This window comes from Dermochelys coriacea, chromosome 1 (assembly GCF_009764565.3).
Source record: "Dermochelys coriacea isolate rDerCor1 chromosome 1, rDerCor1.pri.v4, whole genome shotgun sequence".
NCBI classification, from domain to species: Eukaryota; Metazoa; Chordata; order Testudines; family Dermochelyidae; genus Dermochelys; species Dermochelys coriacea.
In genome coordinates, this window is record NC_050068.2 from 250,388,362 (window position 1) to 250,407,509 (window position 19,148).

At 41.0% G+C, this 19,148-nt stretch overlaps 1 protein-coding gene across 7 annotated transcripts in view; it reads right to left on the reverse strand.

Moving 5' to 3' along the window:
- KIAA1549 (KIAA1549 ortholog) overlaps window positions 1-19,148 on the reverse strand; it is a 209,543-nt gene that overhangs the window by 33,716 nt on the left and 156,679 nt on the right. For all 7 annotated transcript variants that reach the window (XM_038383049.2, XM_043518969.1, XM_038383011.2 and 4 more), the window contains exons 11-12: window positions 8,166-8,368; window positions 453-577 (exon numbers count right to left, since the gene is read on the reverse strand). In XM_038383049.2, coding sequence (XP_038238977.1) covers window positions 453-577; window positions 8,166-8,368 — 328 coding nt within the window. The remainder of the gene's footprint in view (window positions 1-452; window positions 578-8,165; window positions 8,369-19,148) is intronic.

Consider the following 19,148-nt stretch of genomic DNA (forward strand, 5'->3'; position numbering starts at 1 on the left):
TAAATTATACCATGCACAAGCATCACACTGATTTTTAAACTCTTAACTTGCCACCCTATTTTTAAATCTCACTTTTTCAAAGTCACAGTTAAAGGCATATGCCCCCAAAGTATCAAGTCCTGTTGTGATCTCCTTACTCCTATAATTTCCTGCAAGATTGCTACCAACAGAGTCATAATGACGTGATTAGAAACATATTTGCTGGATGAGAGAACAGAGGGTGATGGTGTTATATCACTTGGATCAGATGCATGCCTGAATGAAAAACATGCAGATCTCCAACTGCAACATATGAAAGAGAAAATAAACAGAGAGAAAAATGGGGGAGAACCAAAACAAGAAGATCCAATAGACAAAAATTACTTTTTAGAAAGTGGCAGCACTGAAATGTATCTCAGTTGTGCCTTACCAAAACACTGCAGCAAGAGACTGAAGAAAAAAATGTAACAAACCATTCTTTGGAGCTCTGCGTGGTTTGCCCTCATTGGCAGTGGTTGGTGGTCTTGCGGTTTCTTCCCCTGTCTCTCTCCCACTGGACTGTTCACTCGCTGTGGAGTCAGCATCTGAAGGGGAAACTCTGCAGCCATAAATAAAGAAGATATAAAAAAAAATTAATGAAATGTTATACGGGTTTATAAAGGGCTATGGCCAGTAGGTACAAGGAGATCCCCTAAGAACATATGTTGGTAGGACTGTTAAAGTTCTTTTGAGAAAGAACTTTGACTTATAATACATAACTGATTATCTTTGTCATGAGTGTGGGAATTGCAAAATTAGGCTGTTGCAATGCTGTGCCCCGTGACTTCACTCATACACATGACAGGATTGTTAAGTAACCTGTTTTTACGTTTAAAAAGGTAATCTTAATTGTAACAGAAAACCCTTCACATTAGCAACTAGCAGGAATACTTTTCAGGCAGAAAAGTCATCTGTTACTTCAAAAGTAATATGACTAAATGTGTAGTTAGTATCAGAGTATGAAGTTACCAAGTCCAGGTACTAAAGTAACTCTGAAAGTAAGTCCACACTGATAGTTTTGCTGACTATTTAAGCCTACAATCAGCCAGGACTATTAATATTTTATTTACTCAATACAGTACAAAACAAAAGAAAGATACAATCCCTTGGTTTCTACAAATCGTGGACACAGCTTGTCTATGCAAAAACACATTAGCATTATTGTTATCCCATCCTTCCTCCTCAGCACCTCTGTTAACTTGTTTGTCTTAGATTTAGATTGTAAGCTAACTGGGGCAGAGATTGTGTCACCTACATGTTTGTTCAGTATCTAGTAAAATGGGCCTTCATTTATTTGGGCATTCAGGAGCTGCAGGAATACTAATAACCTATAATTTCTTATATCAATTTAATTAGCTCATGGTAGGTATATACGGAACAATTAAAGGCAATCTTGTGTTTTTCCCCACCAGCCTCTGAACTCATGCGTATTTCAGCTGACAGCTATTCAAAAAACAGAATACAAAACAATAACGGGACAAAATACACTACATGCAACTGATTCTAAACTCAGCACTTCAGCAGAGGATTAGCTGATGCGATAGTATGCATATTGGACATATAATCTTGTAAACATTCATAGTCAGTCTGTGCACTAATGCAATGGTTTCATGAAGTGGACTAGTTGGTTCACCAACCTTGCTAAGTTCCAGATTTGGCAGATATTTGATCCAGTTACTAAAGCCTTCAACTAAAGGTCAGCCTTCCCTAGAGAGTGCACACTAAGATAAGTGCTGCTCAGGCAGATGAGTTCATCAAAAGTTCAACCCACCACGTGCACTTGTTAGCATTCCTAACTCAACTTCCCTCATCCTATGCATACTGCCAGTCTATCTACAGAACTCCATACAAATTCTCTTCCTGCAAAAGTAGTATATTGGTTATTCAAATCCCAATACAAAATACTCCTGGAAAAAAGGGAATCACTATAGTATATACAAATCTTCCTCACTACATAATCTTTTTTATAGACAGAAGAGCCCCACAAACAGGAAAGTGAGAGCTGAGCTCTCTCTGTTTGAGCACCTCTTTCTCAGAACATAAGAATGCCCTTGCTAAGTCAACACCAATGGTCCATCTAGTCCAGTATCCTGTCTTCTGACAGTGGCTTGGGGCAGATGGTAGGGAGGGAATGAACAGAACAGGGTATTTATTGAGTGATCCATCCCCTGTTGTCCACCACTCCCAGCTTGGGGCAGATAGAGGCTTAGGTACGCCCAGATCACAGGGTTGCATCCCTGACCATCTTGGTTAAGAATTAATTTAGTTCTTTTTTGAACCCAGTTATACTTTTGGCCTTCACAACATCCCCTGGCAACAAATTCCAAAGGTTGACCGTGTGTTGTGTGAAGAACTACTTCCTTATATTTGTTTTGAATCTGCTGCCTATTAATTTCATTGGGAGACCCCTGGTTCTTGTGTTATGTGAAAGGGTAAATAACACTTCCTTATTTACTTTCTCCACCACCATTTATGATTTTATAGACATCTATCATATCCCCCTTGTCTCTTTTCTAAGATGAACAGTCTCACACTTTAATCTCTCCTCGTATGGAAGCTGTTCCAGACCCTTCATCATTTTTGCTGACCTTCTCTGTACTTTTTTCAATTCTAATAAATCTTTTTTGAGATGGGGTGACTAGAACTGCATGCAGTATTCAAGGATGGATTTATAGGGTGGCATTATGATATTTTTCTGTCTTATTATGTATCCCGGCAATTGGCAACCTTTGGCACGCGGCCCATCAGGGAAATCTGCTGGCGGGCCAGGCTGGTTTGTTTACCTGCAGCATCCGCAGGTTCATCCGATCGCAGTTCCCACTGGCCGCGTTCGCCGTTCCAGGCCAATGGGGGCTGCAGGAAGCAGCGTGGGCCGAGGGATATGCTGGCCGCTGCTTTCCGCAGCCTCTATTGGCCTGGAATGGTGAACCGTGGCCAGTGGGAGCTGCGATCGGCAGAACTTGCAGACGCTGCAGGTAAACAAACCGTCCCAGCCCGCCAACAGATTTCCCTGATGGACCGTGTGCCAAAGGTCCGATCCCTGATCTATCCCTTTCCTAATGGTTCCTTACATTCTGTTAGCTTTTTTGACTGTCTTTGCACCAGAGAACTATCGCTGGTGACTCCATGATCTCTTTCTTGAGTGGAAATAGCTAATTTAGACCCCATCACTTTGTCTGTATTGTTGGGATTACGTTTTCCAATGTGTATTACTTTGCATTTATCAACACTATATTTCATCAGCCATTTTTGTTGCCCAGTCACCCAGTTTTGTGATATCCCTTTGTAACTCTTTGCAGTCTGCTTTGGACTTACCTGTCTTGAGTAATCTCATACTGTACGCAAACTTGGCCATCTCACTGTTTCCCCTTTTTTCCAGGATCATTTTATGTATACGTTGAACAGAACTGGTCCCAGTAAAGATCCTTGGGGGACCCTGCTATTTGCTGCTCTCCACTATGAAAACTGACTATTTATTCCTACTCTTTGTTTCCCATCTTTTAACTAATTACTGATTTATGAGAGGACCTTCCCTCTTATTCCATGACTACTTAGTTTCCTTAAGAGCTTTTGATAAGGGACTTTGTTAAATGCATTCTGAAGGTCCAAGTACAACATATCCACTGCATCACCCTTGTGCACACTTGTTGATACTTTAAAATAATTCTAATAGATTGGTGAGGCATGATTTCCCTTTGCAAAAGCCATGTTGACTCTTCCTTAATATATTGTTTTCATCTATATATCTAATAATTCTGTTCTTTGCTATAGTTTCAACCAATTTGTCTGATACTGAAATTAGGTTTACTGGTCTGTAATTGCCACGATTGCTTCTGAAACATTTTTAAAAAAATCAGCATTACAATAACTATCCTCCAAGCATCTGGTACAGAGGCTGATTTAAACCACCAGTTACATACCACAATTAGTAATTCTAAAATTTCAGATTTGAGTTCCTTCAGAACTCTTGGGTGAATACAATCTAGTACAGGTGACTTACTACTATTTAATCTATCAATTTGTTCCAAAACCTCCTCTACTGACACTTCAATCTGGGACAGTTCCTTAGATCTGACACCTAAACAGAATGGCTCAGGTGTGGGAATCTCCCTCATATCTTCTGCAGCAAAGAGTGATGAAAAGAATTAATTTAGCTTCCCCAGAATGGCCCTTCCTTGAGTACTCCATTAACACTTTGATGGTCCAGTAGCTCCACTGGATTTTTTGGCAGGCTTCCTGCTTCTGATGTACTTAAAAATGTTTTTTTTGCTGGTTTTCATGTCTTCTGTTAGTTGCTCTTCAAATTCTTTCTTGGCTTGCCTACTTACACTTTTATACTAGACTTGCCAGAGTTTATGCTCCTTACTATTTTCCTCAGTAGGATTTGACTTCCAAATTTTAAAGGATGACTTTTTGTCTCTAATCTCCTCTTCTACTCTGTTGGTTAGCCAGGGGGCCATTTTTTTGCTGTATTTGTATTTGCTGCTCTTGCCGTATTTTTTATTTGGGGGGTTACATTTAGTTTGAGCCTCTATCATGGTGTTTTTAAAAGTTTCCATGCAGCTTGCAGGCATTTCACTCTTATGACAGTTCCTTTTAATTTCTGTTTAACTAATTTTCTCATTTTCCTCATTCTGTGCCTTTGTTCTACCTCCCACTCTTCGTCTTTTCTATTTAGATTTTTAGTAAATATGTATTTTATGGTAGCATACAAATGTCTTATTAGGGATTGGGGCTCCATTTTGCTGGGTGCTGTTGTAAGATGTTCAGGGCAGGGAATGTCCCTTATTATGCATTTGTACCTTGCACAGCACAAAAGCACCCTGATTTCAGTTGGGGCCTCAAGGTACTACTTGAATAAATAAATAGTTTATATATCATAAGTCTCTTCCATTTGCTACTTGTTGAATCTGCTTCTCATCTCTAAGTGTAAGGTATGTACTAAGACAACCACTGACCCATAACAGTCTATCTCCACTCTACCTATTGAGTTAGCTCTCACCTCTGATCAGCCCATGATGTCAGCCTCCTCTGCCCACTAGTTAAATTTTCAAACAAGCACCTTTGTGCTTTCTCCCATGTTGCCCCTCACACTTATAGAAGCTCCCCCGTAAACATCAACAAAACTACTTTATTATCCCAAACCGTCTTTTTGTTGTGTCTGTACAGTACCTAGTACAATAGGGTCCTTGTCCATGACTCAGTGTTTCAGTAAATACAAATAACAAATATGAATATTCACCATATTGTTTTGTACAGCACTATATTGAATCAGATTCTGTTTTATTCTGTACATACCCACAAAACCAAAGAACTGAAAGAATAATCCATAAAATATAAGTCTGTAATGTGTCCGTCTTTCCCTCCCGCAGGGAGAAAATGTTTTAAACATCTCACTGGCAGCTGCACATCAACATATTATGAAGTGATTCCACAGCGGAGCCTACATGAAGATTGCACTTAAAGCAGGGGGGAAATGCCCACATTTCAAATTTGGCATAATGATTTTTTAAGTAAAATATTTACTAACTTATCCATAGGAAACATTTAAAAAAGCTTCTTTTTGAAAATTTACCATGTTTTCCTTTGAGTCCTGCTAAAACCCTCAGACACCACAGAGCTCTCAAACTCCAAGCTACTCTCTCTCTTCACACACTTACACATTCTGATAATCTCTCTGACACAGGCCACTTTTGAAATTTTAAAATGAAACACATGAACTCATCTCTCATTTAGAATAATCTAATTGATATGAGCCAAGATTAGCTGACAGAAGGGACAAGTTCCTTCAACTGCTTCTGTTTTCTGGGATGCTGCTAGCCTTGGTCCTGGACTCACTAGCTCTACTCCTTACAAAGCCCATGGGGAGGCAGGGAATATGGGGGATGGGCTTTGGAGAAGCTCATGTGTGGCAGCAAGGGTGTCAGGAGGCAAGATGAGTGAATGAAGCTTTGGGGTGCATGAGGGATTGAGTGGAGAGGTGTGGAGATTTATAGGGGTGAGTTGGGGTGCAGGGATCTGACACTGAGCAGGGAGACTTAGGTGGGAAGGAAAAGGAGATGCCCATCCTCTGCTTTCTGGCACACCATGCTGCGCAGAACCAGAGGAGTCAAGTGCTTCTGTGCAGAGGCAATGATGTACCAGGGGTTCCCCACAGTGCTGCCAGTGCAATGCACTAGGGAGTCCAGGCAGCAGCAGATGAAGAGCCCTTCAAGTGCCAACAAGTCAGTACAGAGGCAGCGTGCTGCTGAGACCCCCCAAAGCACCATCTGTATGCCCCTCATTCTTCCCAGCAAGCCTCTCCACCCAAAATATTCTCCCCCCTCTCCACACGCACCCCTCACTCCCTCTCCACATCCTCAACCACCATCACTCTTGGTTTCCCCCGGTCATAATGCAGCAGACCTGTGGGCAGCCGAGGTGGAATGAGCAACCATGTTGGGGGACACAGCAAGGGACAAATGGCTGTGTGTGTTGGGGGGGCATCTGGGTTGCAAACAGGGATGGTGAAGAAGGGGTGGGAGTGAGCAGAGATGTGAAGGGGAGAGGAGGAAGAACTGGTGGAAAGTGCAGCAGAGAGGAGCTCTCTTCTGCTGAGCCACTTGTGGTTCATCATACCATGGCTCCTCTTCTCTGCTTCATTTCTTCCCATCAGGCCCCACCCAGCTCTGGCCCATTTGTTCCACATTTCCCTCTCGGTCCAAATTTTTGTATGCCCCCACAGCCCAATCAACTGTCATGCCTGGCTACACCCCTGCACACCACTCAGTACTCTCCCTGCAATGCCACATTCCTTTCCCTCACAGACTTCCTTAAAGCCCCCCCCTCCACACTCTTCCTAGGCACCCACATACAGTACTAATACAATCCTATGCCCCATGTCCTCACACAGCCCCGCTCCTCCATATGCATCTCCTACCCATCATCTTCATCCATCACACGCCCTGCTAATTCTCAACCACATTCAGCTTTTAAATACTGATATGCATCAACACTGATAAATATGGTAAGGGAGTAGGGTAACATCAGCCCAGGGACTTGGGTGTGGAAGCACGATTGAGGAGTGAGGCTATAGAAGTTATGGGTGCCAAAATTGCAAACACTTGATATAGGTGGTTTCATAAAGCACCAGTGATTTTCATTCAATCAGCACATTTGTGAGCAAGGAAGCCACCCGTCTTCCACAAACTAATATCCAGTCTCTTCTGCAAAGCTGCAGCATATCTCAGTGTCCTGCTTTGGTGAGAACGATTCCGACAGCAGCTCTAGTGAAGTTTAGTTATGTGACATACACATTCAGGAGAATATCAGAGTACGGCATTCCTTCCTCAGTATGCTGCACAAGACAGAGAGAACTGGGCTGGTAGGAGACCTTCTTCATCACAATACTCAAGATAATTAATAGCTCTATGAGAGAGGAAGATGGATGGCTTCAGTCATCATAAATGCCACAGCACTAAAATCTCTAACTCACTGTCTCAGCTACACACCCTTTCTCCCCACAGGCCTGATTCCCTGGCTCTGGCAATGCAATGAGTAGTGGATGAATGATGATGTCATTCAGCCCTTGCTGACAGTCAGGAAATTCTAAGTGAAGGGTGATATGTTGTTCTCAACTTGCTTAGCTGTGGACCTTTTTGCCTGACATCAGTTTGAGGAGAGTGTTGTACATTTAGCAGATAGGTAACACAGTGACGGGCACAGAAAAGAGTGTAGTCTGAGTTTTGCAGCTTTTGTTGATTTGTGGGAATATTAGTCTGACTTACATATAATAATAGCAACTAGTATCACTAATAGGATTTCCTAATGACCCATTCCCCTGCTAACCGCAAGCAATTACAAAATTCAATCCATTAAAAGCATACACTTAACATTACTCCATAATAGGTAATGCTCTGATTCTGACCAACCTATACCCAGCCCAAGATATCAGCATTATCTGAAAATGCTGCAATTAAAAGCCAAAAAACCCCCAGTCTTGCAATGGCGCCTATAAAGTAGCTAGACATAAGCTCTGATGAACTGCTAGAAAGAGCAAGGTCCAAAGTCGAGGATCCTTCACTGAAAATGCTTTGCAGTTTACAATAACACTTTGCATTTAATTAACCGTAATCTAACCAACGCTACTTCTCTTCAGCTGAACTAACCTCCCTCTGTGTCGAACATTCTTTGAAGGCTTTGAAGTAGTCTTTGATTTGGGGCTTGGCACATCTCCATTTTCAGAAGGGGTAGTGTCCTTAAGAGGTCCTGGAAGAGGAGCTGGCTCATGAATGATTAGGATATCATCTTTGTTGTGCTGGCCCAGATGCTGCTTAGCAAAATCAAACCCCTTCACACTGGGGGCTTGTAGCTGTAATCAAAGAATAAAGACAAAACAAAAAATATTAGAAGACACTAAGTGTGAAATCTTAATGTCAGGCTGTTGTTCAGAGTTGTAATCAATGATTTTTAGGACGGTGACCAGATAACAGATTCCAAGGGTGAGTGGGAAAGCGCTGTAAAAAGAAAAAGAAAAACTATATCTGCAAACATGTTTTCAGATTATATATATTTTAAGATACAAAGGCAACAGCTCCAGGGGAGAGAAGGCATTATGTTGCTACCACACAGACAACTAATTCCTTAGATTTAATCATTACAATAATACCTGTCATTTTCATTGGGTTTTCCATCTGAGGATCTCAAAACACTGCACAAACTTTACAAATGTCTCTCAGTACCTATGAGATACGGAAGGATTATTGTTCCCATTTTACAGATGAGGAGACTGAGGCATAGAGATACAGAGGACTGTAGAAACTGCCATACCAGATCAGACCCAAGACTATCCTTCCTTATCCATTTGTACAGTATTACTAAATTACAATAGATGACTGTTTTGGCTGGGAAGCGGTGCTCTGAAGGACCAAACCTCACCAGGACCACAAAGCCAAAGTGTAGGTGCAATCGGATCACTGTTACTGATGGGATGGTACTGTGCTTTAAGCAACAGCAATCCCAGTGGGAAAGCAGGAAAGGAGTTACAGGGCCTGAGGAAACCACAAGATTAAAAATTCTTTAACTACCTGTACTAGGCTTCACTCTGGATGCTGGGAAAAAAAGTTTGTCAAGTTCTGCTAATCTAAAGAAATTATGGCCCTCAGATCATTATTTAGGTAACCCTCCTACAGGATTTAATGGGAATTTTATTTGAGTAAGGAGTTCAAAATTGGGCCTTAATAGTCTAAACAACATTTATAAAATAACAAACTTATTATTTTAATAATATTTGTTTTTGGCTCTTTCAACTTAATCAAATTATGAGAATGAGAAGTTCACCTGCTAATTTTCCAGACCTTGAAATAATCAGAAACTGTTCCCTTCTAATTTTTTACACATTTTTTTAAAAAAATTGTTTTTCTTTAGGTCACATTTAATTAAAAAGTCTGGAAGCTGAAAGCAAGAAAAACCTTTGACAATTCTGGTTTGCACAGCAAACAAAAACACCCACCACTCTGTCTGTTCCCAAAATAGGTTTTCCACAAACCGAAAGGTGCATCTGAGTATGCTGACGGATGCATCTAGTTCTAAATGTTTAAATGAGCCCCCTTTCATTAAGCCTAGCATGCAGTTTCCAACTACAAAAAGGCTGATAAAATGCCAAAACAAGTCTGCCTATGGAACATTTTGAGATCGTCAAAATATTTTCCAAAGGTTCTAGAAGAGCATGTTGAAGACGTGTGCACTGTCTGCTTCATCCAGCAGATGGTGATAGAAGCCCTACTGTTGAAAAGATTCCTTGACAAGGGCATATACAACACATGCCCAATCATGTCTTTTTTTTTGGGTGCATTTTGCATAAGAGGAGAAAACTTACTAGTTTACTAGATACTTTGGATTTCCTCAACTTACCCCCCCCCCTTCACACACACACTTCTCCCCTGCAAGGTGAAAGAGGGCAGCATTCAGCATTATGGGCCAGATCCTGAAATGAATAAATCACAGATCTATTTGACTTCAACTGAGCTATGTTGATTTATACTAGCTGAGGATCTAGTGCTGTTTCTCCATCTTTGACTTCCGTGCCCACAACCCCAGCCATGTATCTGAACCTCTCCCCCACACTATATCCCCCTCTTCTGCACACAATCTTATTGACTTTAAAATATATACATATAAAAGACCAATGTCTGACATGATCTTCCTCTTTCCATTTCTCCTCCACTTCCCCCACCCCCTTTCATCTTCTTCAATACCCTTTCCTCCAACCCACTCACTTGCTCACTCAACTCCATCTACTCCTGGCAACTATCTGCCCTCCCCCCAATCCCTACTCTCACCCACTCCCTATCACTCCTCCACAACCTCTGACTCTTTTTCTCGTCTGCTCCCCCATGAGCAGAACACCCACCCTGACTCTAAAACTATGGCTCCATCTTCCTTCTGCCCTTTTTCTTTACATTTATGCAGTGTGCCATTAATAATCGCTATCTCAAGTTTCTCCCCTCCAACTCTCATCCTTCCTCCTTCATTCCACCAAAAACACACTCACCTGAGGTTTCTTGCAACCTCTTCCTAAATCTCAGATCTTCTACTCCATCCCCATCCTCCTCGACTTCAATAGAAACAAAAACAGCAGAGAACACACCAGCCTTCTTAAACTCTTCTCCTCCCTTGGTTTTCACAACCCTGTCCTTTTCTAGTTCTCTTCAATCCTTTCTGATCATTCTTTCAGTGTTTCTTTTGGTATTGGGTGGGGTGGAGTGGAGGAGGAGGAGAGAGACTCTTCTCCCTTTACACCCTGGATGATCTTATCCACTCACGTGGCTTCAACTAGCAATGGCCAATTACTTAAAAATTACCAGTGACTTAGGAAATGTTAGAATTAAGGTTGCCCATGAAGAGTTAATTCAGACCTTTTGTACATATACAATTTTTAATGATATGATCACATATTATTTTCCCCCAGGACCCCTGCCTCATTCAGTACATAGGATGGACTGTTCTCCAAGGATGAATCAGAACTGTGTAGTGCAAGAGGCTGTTATCTACCTCCTCTGTTGCAGAAGATGGAAGGTGTCTAGCGAATGAGCCAGGAATGCAGAGAGAAGGAGGCTGTTATCTTCCATGTGGATCTGCCACTAAAGCAGAACAAGGCATGCACTTTGCCAGTGGGTTCAGAGTCACTTGCTGACAGCAGAGGAATGGTAACTCAGGAATATCTAGTTCCACTCCAGGTTTTGGAGGGGCATGTGGTCTACCGGCCACACACCACTCCGCCCTGTTTCTCCCACACCTGACCACTCTGGTTCCTCATCAGACCTCAGTCCCAATCTTCCTGTTCCCAGTCCCAATCTTCTTGCCCAGTCACTCCCCGTCTCTCCTCCCTGGGGTTCCCATTTCCAGTCTATTCCCTCTGCTGCCCATCTTTTATCCCTTCTGCATTACCAGACAGCAGGTTTCTCTTCCATGCTGCCTGGGTGCCAGCAGAGGGAGCACTGAGAGCACAGGAGAGATGGGATCCCTGGTCTCACTTCTGGTGCCTGACCCCACAGCCCTAGTCAGTGCAAGGAGAGTTGTGCTCAGCCTCTGCAACCTTGGGATAGAGCATGTTCAGTACAGATGGAATCTTCTGATAATTTTGCCCCCAAACTCGACTAAAAAGCCTAATGTGCAAACTGCAATTTGTCTAAGGTTTACAACTTGGTTGCATTTTTCAACAAAAGACATATCCCTGGCAGAAATTCCACCCTCCTGCCAAATTTTGAGCCCTTGCTCCAAAGCACAGAGGCTCTAGATCTCCTCAACAAAACAGTTCCGAGATGGTATTAGTAATATGTACAAAACAATGTATTTTTCCTTAATCTCATTCTTTTAAAATAGCAGAACCCTTTTTGTTGAAACTTCCCAAAATGATTCAGCCTGAAACAGACACCCAACATGGGAAATTTCAGCCAAAAGTTTAGCAAAGTTATAAGCACTGAAAACAGGAAGTGTCAGGCAACCTTTACTACAGCTGGCTAGGAGCTACCGGCTCTGCCTACTATATATCTGTATTTATCTATAAAATCTGAAGTTAGTCTGGGTTTACTAAAGGTGGTAGGCAACTCCTACCATTTGAGCTAAGCTGTTCTCAAAACATACTAGGTGCTCAATATTTTTATTAAAAACAGAAAAATTAGTGTATTTTTGGATACAGACACAATGCCCATTTTGTAAAAGACACAAAAACAAAAAAAAACCCAAACAAACAAAAAAAACCACCTCTACATTTCTATGATCTTCATTTTTTTGACCTCATGATTCTTCTTAAAAATGATACTGGCCAAAATCACATTCATGGTGACAAGTGTCAAAAGGACATTGCAACACAAGTCCATATTCAGCAAAGCAAGATGGTCATAACACTAAGATGCAGTGGAATAAATAACATCAGTGTAATTCAAGACTGAAAAGGCCCTGAGGCATTCCTGTATTTGTTTTCATGTGTGACACAGACTACTTTCATCTTTTTTTTTTTTTGGTAATAAAAAGTGATAAGCTGTAGCAGGTTTACCTGATTATACCATCTATGTTCATCTCTGAACAGAGGTAACCAGAATCCCATGGGAAGATCAGTCACTTTATTCCTCACACACCAGTGATGGAAATTGGGGGGTAGGAATGGAAGAGATCAAACTATTACACCTCTTTGAAGAAAACACATTTGTTCTGGTACATCTGTCTGTCCTGGTACTGAAATAAAACCTTCAGCTTTATTTTATTGCCTTCTCAGCCTGTGCCTAAGACTGCACAAAATCAGTACTTTGAAAGTCTCAGGTTAGGTTCTCTTAGGGGGATGTTTAATTTTACATTGTAAAAAACTCAATTTTTAAAGCTAAGTTTCTAAATGGCAAAACAAAAAGCAGTTACAAAATTCAGTGAAAAATACTGTCACAGCTTCAATAAAGAGAATGAGCTAACCCATCGTTAAGGCAGCTGTTGTTCAGTACAAGGTAATATCTACTGAAATTGAGAGTCAAGATGTTTAAAAAACTGGTGCCTCAGGTTAGCCTCCGAAGTCTATATTTAGACACCAAATTCAATGGGAGCTCTTAGGTGACTGACACTTTTGAAAAATCAGACCATTTATTCAGGTGCCTAAATATGGATTTAAAGAGACTAGCATGAGGATTCCATTTTTTGAAAATCTTGGCTGAGACATTCAAGAATGTTCATCCAATCAAGGGGGATGAGACTGGCTGAAAATCATTTGACGCTTTTAACACAGACCATGTGTTTGCCAATATACTGTTTTCCTAGGTAAAGGCACAACATGAATGAGATCAATTTGTTTTCCAATAATAACGTTTGGACACACATCTGTGAATGGTTAGAATGGAAAACAATATGGAGGAAATTGGTTTTCTTTAAAATAATGTATTCATTTCGTAAAGCATCAATCACACATCTCCTATACTTATAGCTACTACTGATGTACTAATCTACATATTACATTTGAGACATTTTTTTTCTATTTATTTTTATATGAACAGTATTGCCTTGTTCTTTGAAGAGACATATGCACTGAACAGAGGTTGCCAAAATATATTGCTAATGAAACAAAGGAACTAAATTTGATCCCAAGAATAATATTTCAGTTCTGGCAGCTAATCTGTGAACAGCACTGGAAACCCTGTAAAAATGTCTTGCTGAATTATGATATAACTAAAATACTAGTGCACACAATTCTGGAAAACCAACAGAACAAAATAATGAACATTTACTTGAAAAAAAATTCCCAGTAAAGATATTTTGATATCTACTCATTTAAATCTGGGGAGGAAAAAAAAGCCAATAAACATAGCACTAGCAGATGCTGAAAATCCATTTCAGTGGTCTGGCAGCTAAAAGTTATACAATGGTCACAGACTTCCACAATTTCAGATTTACAGCATTAAGCTGTTCTATGTATTGCGAGAATAACACAGCATGGTCAAGTGTGAATTCATTGTATGACTCTCAGAATGCACCAATAATGCAAACTATTTCTCGCAACTGCTGTGCATACAAAGGTGTACATTTAATTGCACCTTATTTGGTTTACCATTTTTCTATCCAATTCTCCAAGTTATTTCTAAAATTACATTTTTTCCAAGGGACCTATTAACCCATCCTCTCAGCACAGTATTAAAAGAGACATTTGGAAACATTTACCACTAACTAAAGTTTTGGAACTACCAAGACACATATTAAGTTTTAGTATTTAATCCCACTGTGTTTGTATCAGAGTAGCAGCCATGTTAGTCTGTATCCACAAAAAGAAAAGGAGTACTTGTGGGACCTTAGAGACTAACAAATTTATTTGACCATAAGCTTTCGTGGGCTACAGCTCACTTCATCGGATGCATGCAGTGGAAAATACAGTGGGGAGATTTTATATACACAGAGAACATGAAACAATGGGTGTTACCACACACACTGTAACGAGAGTGATCAGGTAAGGTGAGCTATTACCAGCAGGAGAGAAAAAAAAACAAACTTTTTGTAGTGATAATCAAGGTGGGCCATTTCCAGCAGTTAACAAGAACATGTGAGGAACACTGTGTGTGTGTGTGGGGGGGGGGGAATAGTTTTACTTTGTGTAAAGTTCCCCAGTGCACTTTGACTTAATAGGTGTCCCTGCTTGAAAAAGCACTCTTTGCAGACATGTACAGACACAGTCAGGTTCCTGGCAAAGCAGGGGGCATCAGGAATACTCATCCAGCCGTAGGTGCTGGAACTAGGGGTGCTCGGGATGTTGCCGCACCTCTTGGCTTGAAATGGTTTCCATCATATCCAGGGTTTAAAGTTTGTTTCAATAGCTCTCAGCACGCCCACTATACAAATTGTTCCAGTGCCCCTGGTCCAGCTATCAGCCCTGGTGCACATTAAAGAAGTGCCTCTGCCAGCTGGCAACAATTCCCCCAAGGGACTGCACATTAGCTGGGAATAGCAGAAATACAATGTGCTCTGGCCATGTCTCCTTCCCCAACCTGACATATCCCATGTTGGGAACTGCAGGCAGGGTTGTGTATGTTCTATGCCCTCTGGCAAAATCCATATCAAGGGAGATGTGGCCCTTCTCTGCTGCCTTTGAGGCACCTGAGTGGCACAAATGGAGCAGAGCAAGGCACAGAATTGGCTCTGGTGCCCTGAAAGGTGGAAAGTCACCTCTGGACTTTTAGATGTGGTCTTCTGGTGAAGGTGGAGGAATTGCACATGCCATTCAGTCAAAGCCATAGCTGTAAAGCCAGTGGATACGAAGTGCCAAATAGTTGTAAGATAACTTACAAGATCTTTTAAATAAGTCAACATACTTATCCAGGACAGCTCTATGGGTGATACTGATTACCTTCAGTAGGAGGAGAGCTTTTCCCTGAATAACTGGCAACAGCTGAAATCACCTTCGGAACCATAGCGTAGAATTTGGTTTTATCAGCTGGAAGCTTGAACAGCTTAGGCAAATTGACAATCAAAGTAAAATGGGCATCCAGAGCAGATCAGCTTTCATTAATCAATTTTTGGATGATCAGAGGGAGAGGAATAGTGCTGCTTAACCTAGTGGCCTTACAGGTAATAAACAGAACTGCTCTGATTGCTTCATAATCTACCAATTTAAGGAGGGTCCAAACAATTCTAGTTTTGATACTTGTTTCTCATCTAAACACTTGCACCAAATGTAATGTAATATAGCTTTGTAAAGCCTAATTTTAGTGCTATGGGGCTGGGAAGAATCAGATTTGTTGTTCACTATCATCAAAGGGGTAGGATCATTTCCTTTGTCCATGGCTCAGCACTGGGGGAAAAGGAGCAAACGCTACCGGGAAGCTCTTCTGTAAGTAGTTAAAGACCGATCATGTGCAACATTTAATATAGGCTCAGCAAAGCATTAAAAATGTATTATAGGGATCATCTTCCACTGGCACGTGAGGGTTGGACTAGATGACCTTACAGGTCCTTTTCAATTGGTATGATACTGTTGTACTTACAGATACTTCCCTAAAAAAATAATGCTGCAGGCTTTCTAGACAACTGAAGCAAGACTTGAACAAAAAAATCAAGATTTTTGACTCTTTAGTGACTAAAATGGAAAGTACAATGGAAACAGAGACGGAAAGGACAAACTGAGTATAGAGTCCAGATATTTCCAAAACAAAGTAGATACTACTTAAGCTGTGTCTGGTCTGTGGGTCAAAGAGACTGCTTCTCTTATCTCTGCTTGAGACAACAGAAAATTGAGAATTTGGAGGATACAAGAGTACACTGAGGTTACAAATTCCTCTGTTGGGACACAGATTTATTAGACACTTTGATACAACAGAAATGAATGTTAGCATTTTATTACAAATTAATAAAAACTGTTGAAACTATTGTAATATGTTATATTGCAAGATTTCATGTAATCAGCCACCATCTTGCTCTGAAATTTCTGGAAAAAATTATGAGCTATTATAAGCTCTTTTCATACATGCTAGTGGTGAAAGTCACCTCACTGCAGAGATGCCTTGCACAAAGACATCAAAATTGGGGTTAATTTAACCCTAAATTAGCAATCATCCTTTAAGTCTCTCAAGTGCCTTCATAGCTGATCATTGCTTACCTACTTCAATTTTAATCCTCTTGAGGAAGGGACTGTGTCTTCCTTTATTTATTATATAGCACAGACCTTCGCATATTATCAAAGCTTACCAAATAAATAATAATACTATTTAACTGTTAAGTTTATTTTTAAACACTTTCTCCAAACAAAACAACCTCCCCTCCCCCCCCCCCCCGCAACCCTATCAAAAGTATTATCCTTCACTACATGCCAAACCTCAAATTAATTTTCAACTCCTATTCCGGATTAAGTATTATTCCAATCAAATGCTGAATTAAATATTACCACAGCCAGGGTAAAATGAAATGTCATGTAAGGTTTCAATTGTTGACCTTGATTCTGCAACTGAATCTACAATGGCAAGATAAGTGGGCGCTACTATTGATTAACTACTGTTTGACTGAACATGAGGTGACAGTACGCTGAACATAACTGTAGTAATATCGTACTAATGTCCATGGCAAGAGAAAGCAAGAGTTTAGCCACTAAAGTATTTCAGACACACTACCATGTCCTCCTCAATTTTGTTCAGTAAGTACAAAGAAAAAGGAGACTCCATACTAGTTTTGTCTTTGTACTAATGCATTTTTTATGAAAATACAACTTTAGGCAGTTTAGCATAAAAATACACTATCAAATTCCTTACCATAAGAACGGCCATACTGGGTCAGACCAAAGGTCCATCCAGCCCAGTATCCTGTCTACCAACAGTGGCCAATGCCAGGTGCCCCAGAGGGAATGAACCTAACAGGTAATGATCTAGTGATTTCTCTCCTGCCAACCATCTCCACCCTCTGACAAACAGAGGCTAGGGACACCATTCTTTACCCATCCTGGCTAATAGTCATTAATGGACTTAACCTCCATGAATTTATCTAGTTCTCTTTTAAACCCTGTTATAGTCCTAGCCTTCACAACCTCCTCAGGCAAGGAATTCCACAGGTTGACTGTGCACTGAGTGAAGAAGAACTTCCTTTTATTTGTTTAAACCTGCTACCCATTAATTTCATTTGGTGGCCCCTCGTTCTTATATTATGGGAACATAACTTTTCTTTATTCACTTTATTCACTCCACTCATGATTTTATAGACCTCTATCATATCCCCCCTTAGTCTCCTCTTTTCAAAGCTGAAAAGTCCTAGCCTCTTTAATCTCTCCTCCTATGGGACCCGTTCCAAACCCCTAATCATTTTAGTTGCCCTTTTCTGAACTTTTTATAATGCCAGTATATCTTTTTTTGAGATGAGGGATCACACATGTATGCAGGATTTAAGATGTGGGCGCACCATGGATTTATATAAGGGCAATAAGATATTCTCCATCTTATTCTCTATCCCTTTTTTAATGATTCATTTGCTTTTTTGACTGCTGCTGCACACTGTGTGGACATCTTCAGAGAACTATCCACAATGACGCCAAGATCTTTCTCCTGATTAGTTGTAGCTAAATTAGCCCCCATCATATTGTATGTAGAGTTGGGGTTATTTTTTCCAGTGTGCATTACTTTACATTTATCCACATTAAAATTCATTTGTCATTTTATTGCCCAATCACTTAGTTTTGTGAGAGCTTTCTGAAGTTCTTCACAGTCTGCTTTGCTCTTAATTATCTTGAGCAGTTCAGTATCTTCTGCAAACTTTGCCACCTCGCTGTTTACCCCTTTCTCCAGATCATTTATGAATAAGTTGAAAAGGATTGGTCCTAGGACTGACCCTTGGGGCACACCACTAGTTACCCCTCTCCATTCTGAAAATTTACCATTTATTCCTACGCTTTGTTCCCTGTCTTCTAACCAGTTCTCAATCCATGAAAGGATCTTCCCTCTTATCCCATGACAACTTAATTACGTAAGAGCCTTTGGTGAGCCCTCCATGGCCTAGCCCTCCATGACTTTAGCTATAATACCCGAAGCTCTGATCTTGTTCAATCTCAAGCCCCAGGCGTGCATCAGGACCTACTAAGCAGGGACCCCAGAGCCCATGTTGAGACCTGTTCACTTGCAGGGGGCAGCACACAGATGCAAGGGTTTGCTCTAGCAGATCCCAGTGCAGAACTGGGGTTGACATATGGCCTGCTTTGCTTAATGCTTGGGTGGAAGACCTCCAAAAACCACTTTGGGCTTCCGGAGAAAGCGAGGTTTGTGATTCACCAGGCAGCACGCTTCCCTGTGAATCAGTACTGAGTCAAAGCAGAGTGGTTGTTTTGGGTGGGGGTTTTTGCTTGTTTGTTGTTTTACATTTCCAAACCTTTCCCCACTTCTGGGAAACACAGCAAGACCAGACAATGCCTTGCCCCACATAAACTTGTGGAGGGAAACGTTGCACACACCACATAAAAATTTGTAGCTGAATACTCAGGCTACATCTACGCTGCAAGTAGGGGTGTAATCTTCAGCTCATGTAGTCACACCCATGCTACCTTTAATTTAGGTAGTTCACGAAAAATAGCAATGAGAACACTGCAGCGCAGGCTACATCATGCCTACCAATGCATGTATCTACCCGGGGGACCACGTAGGATTATACAGCCT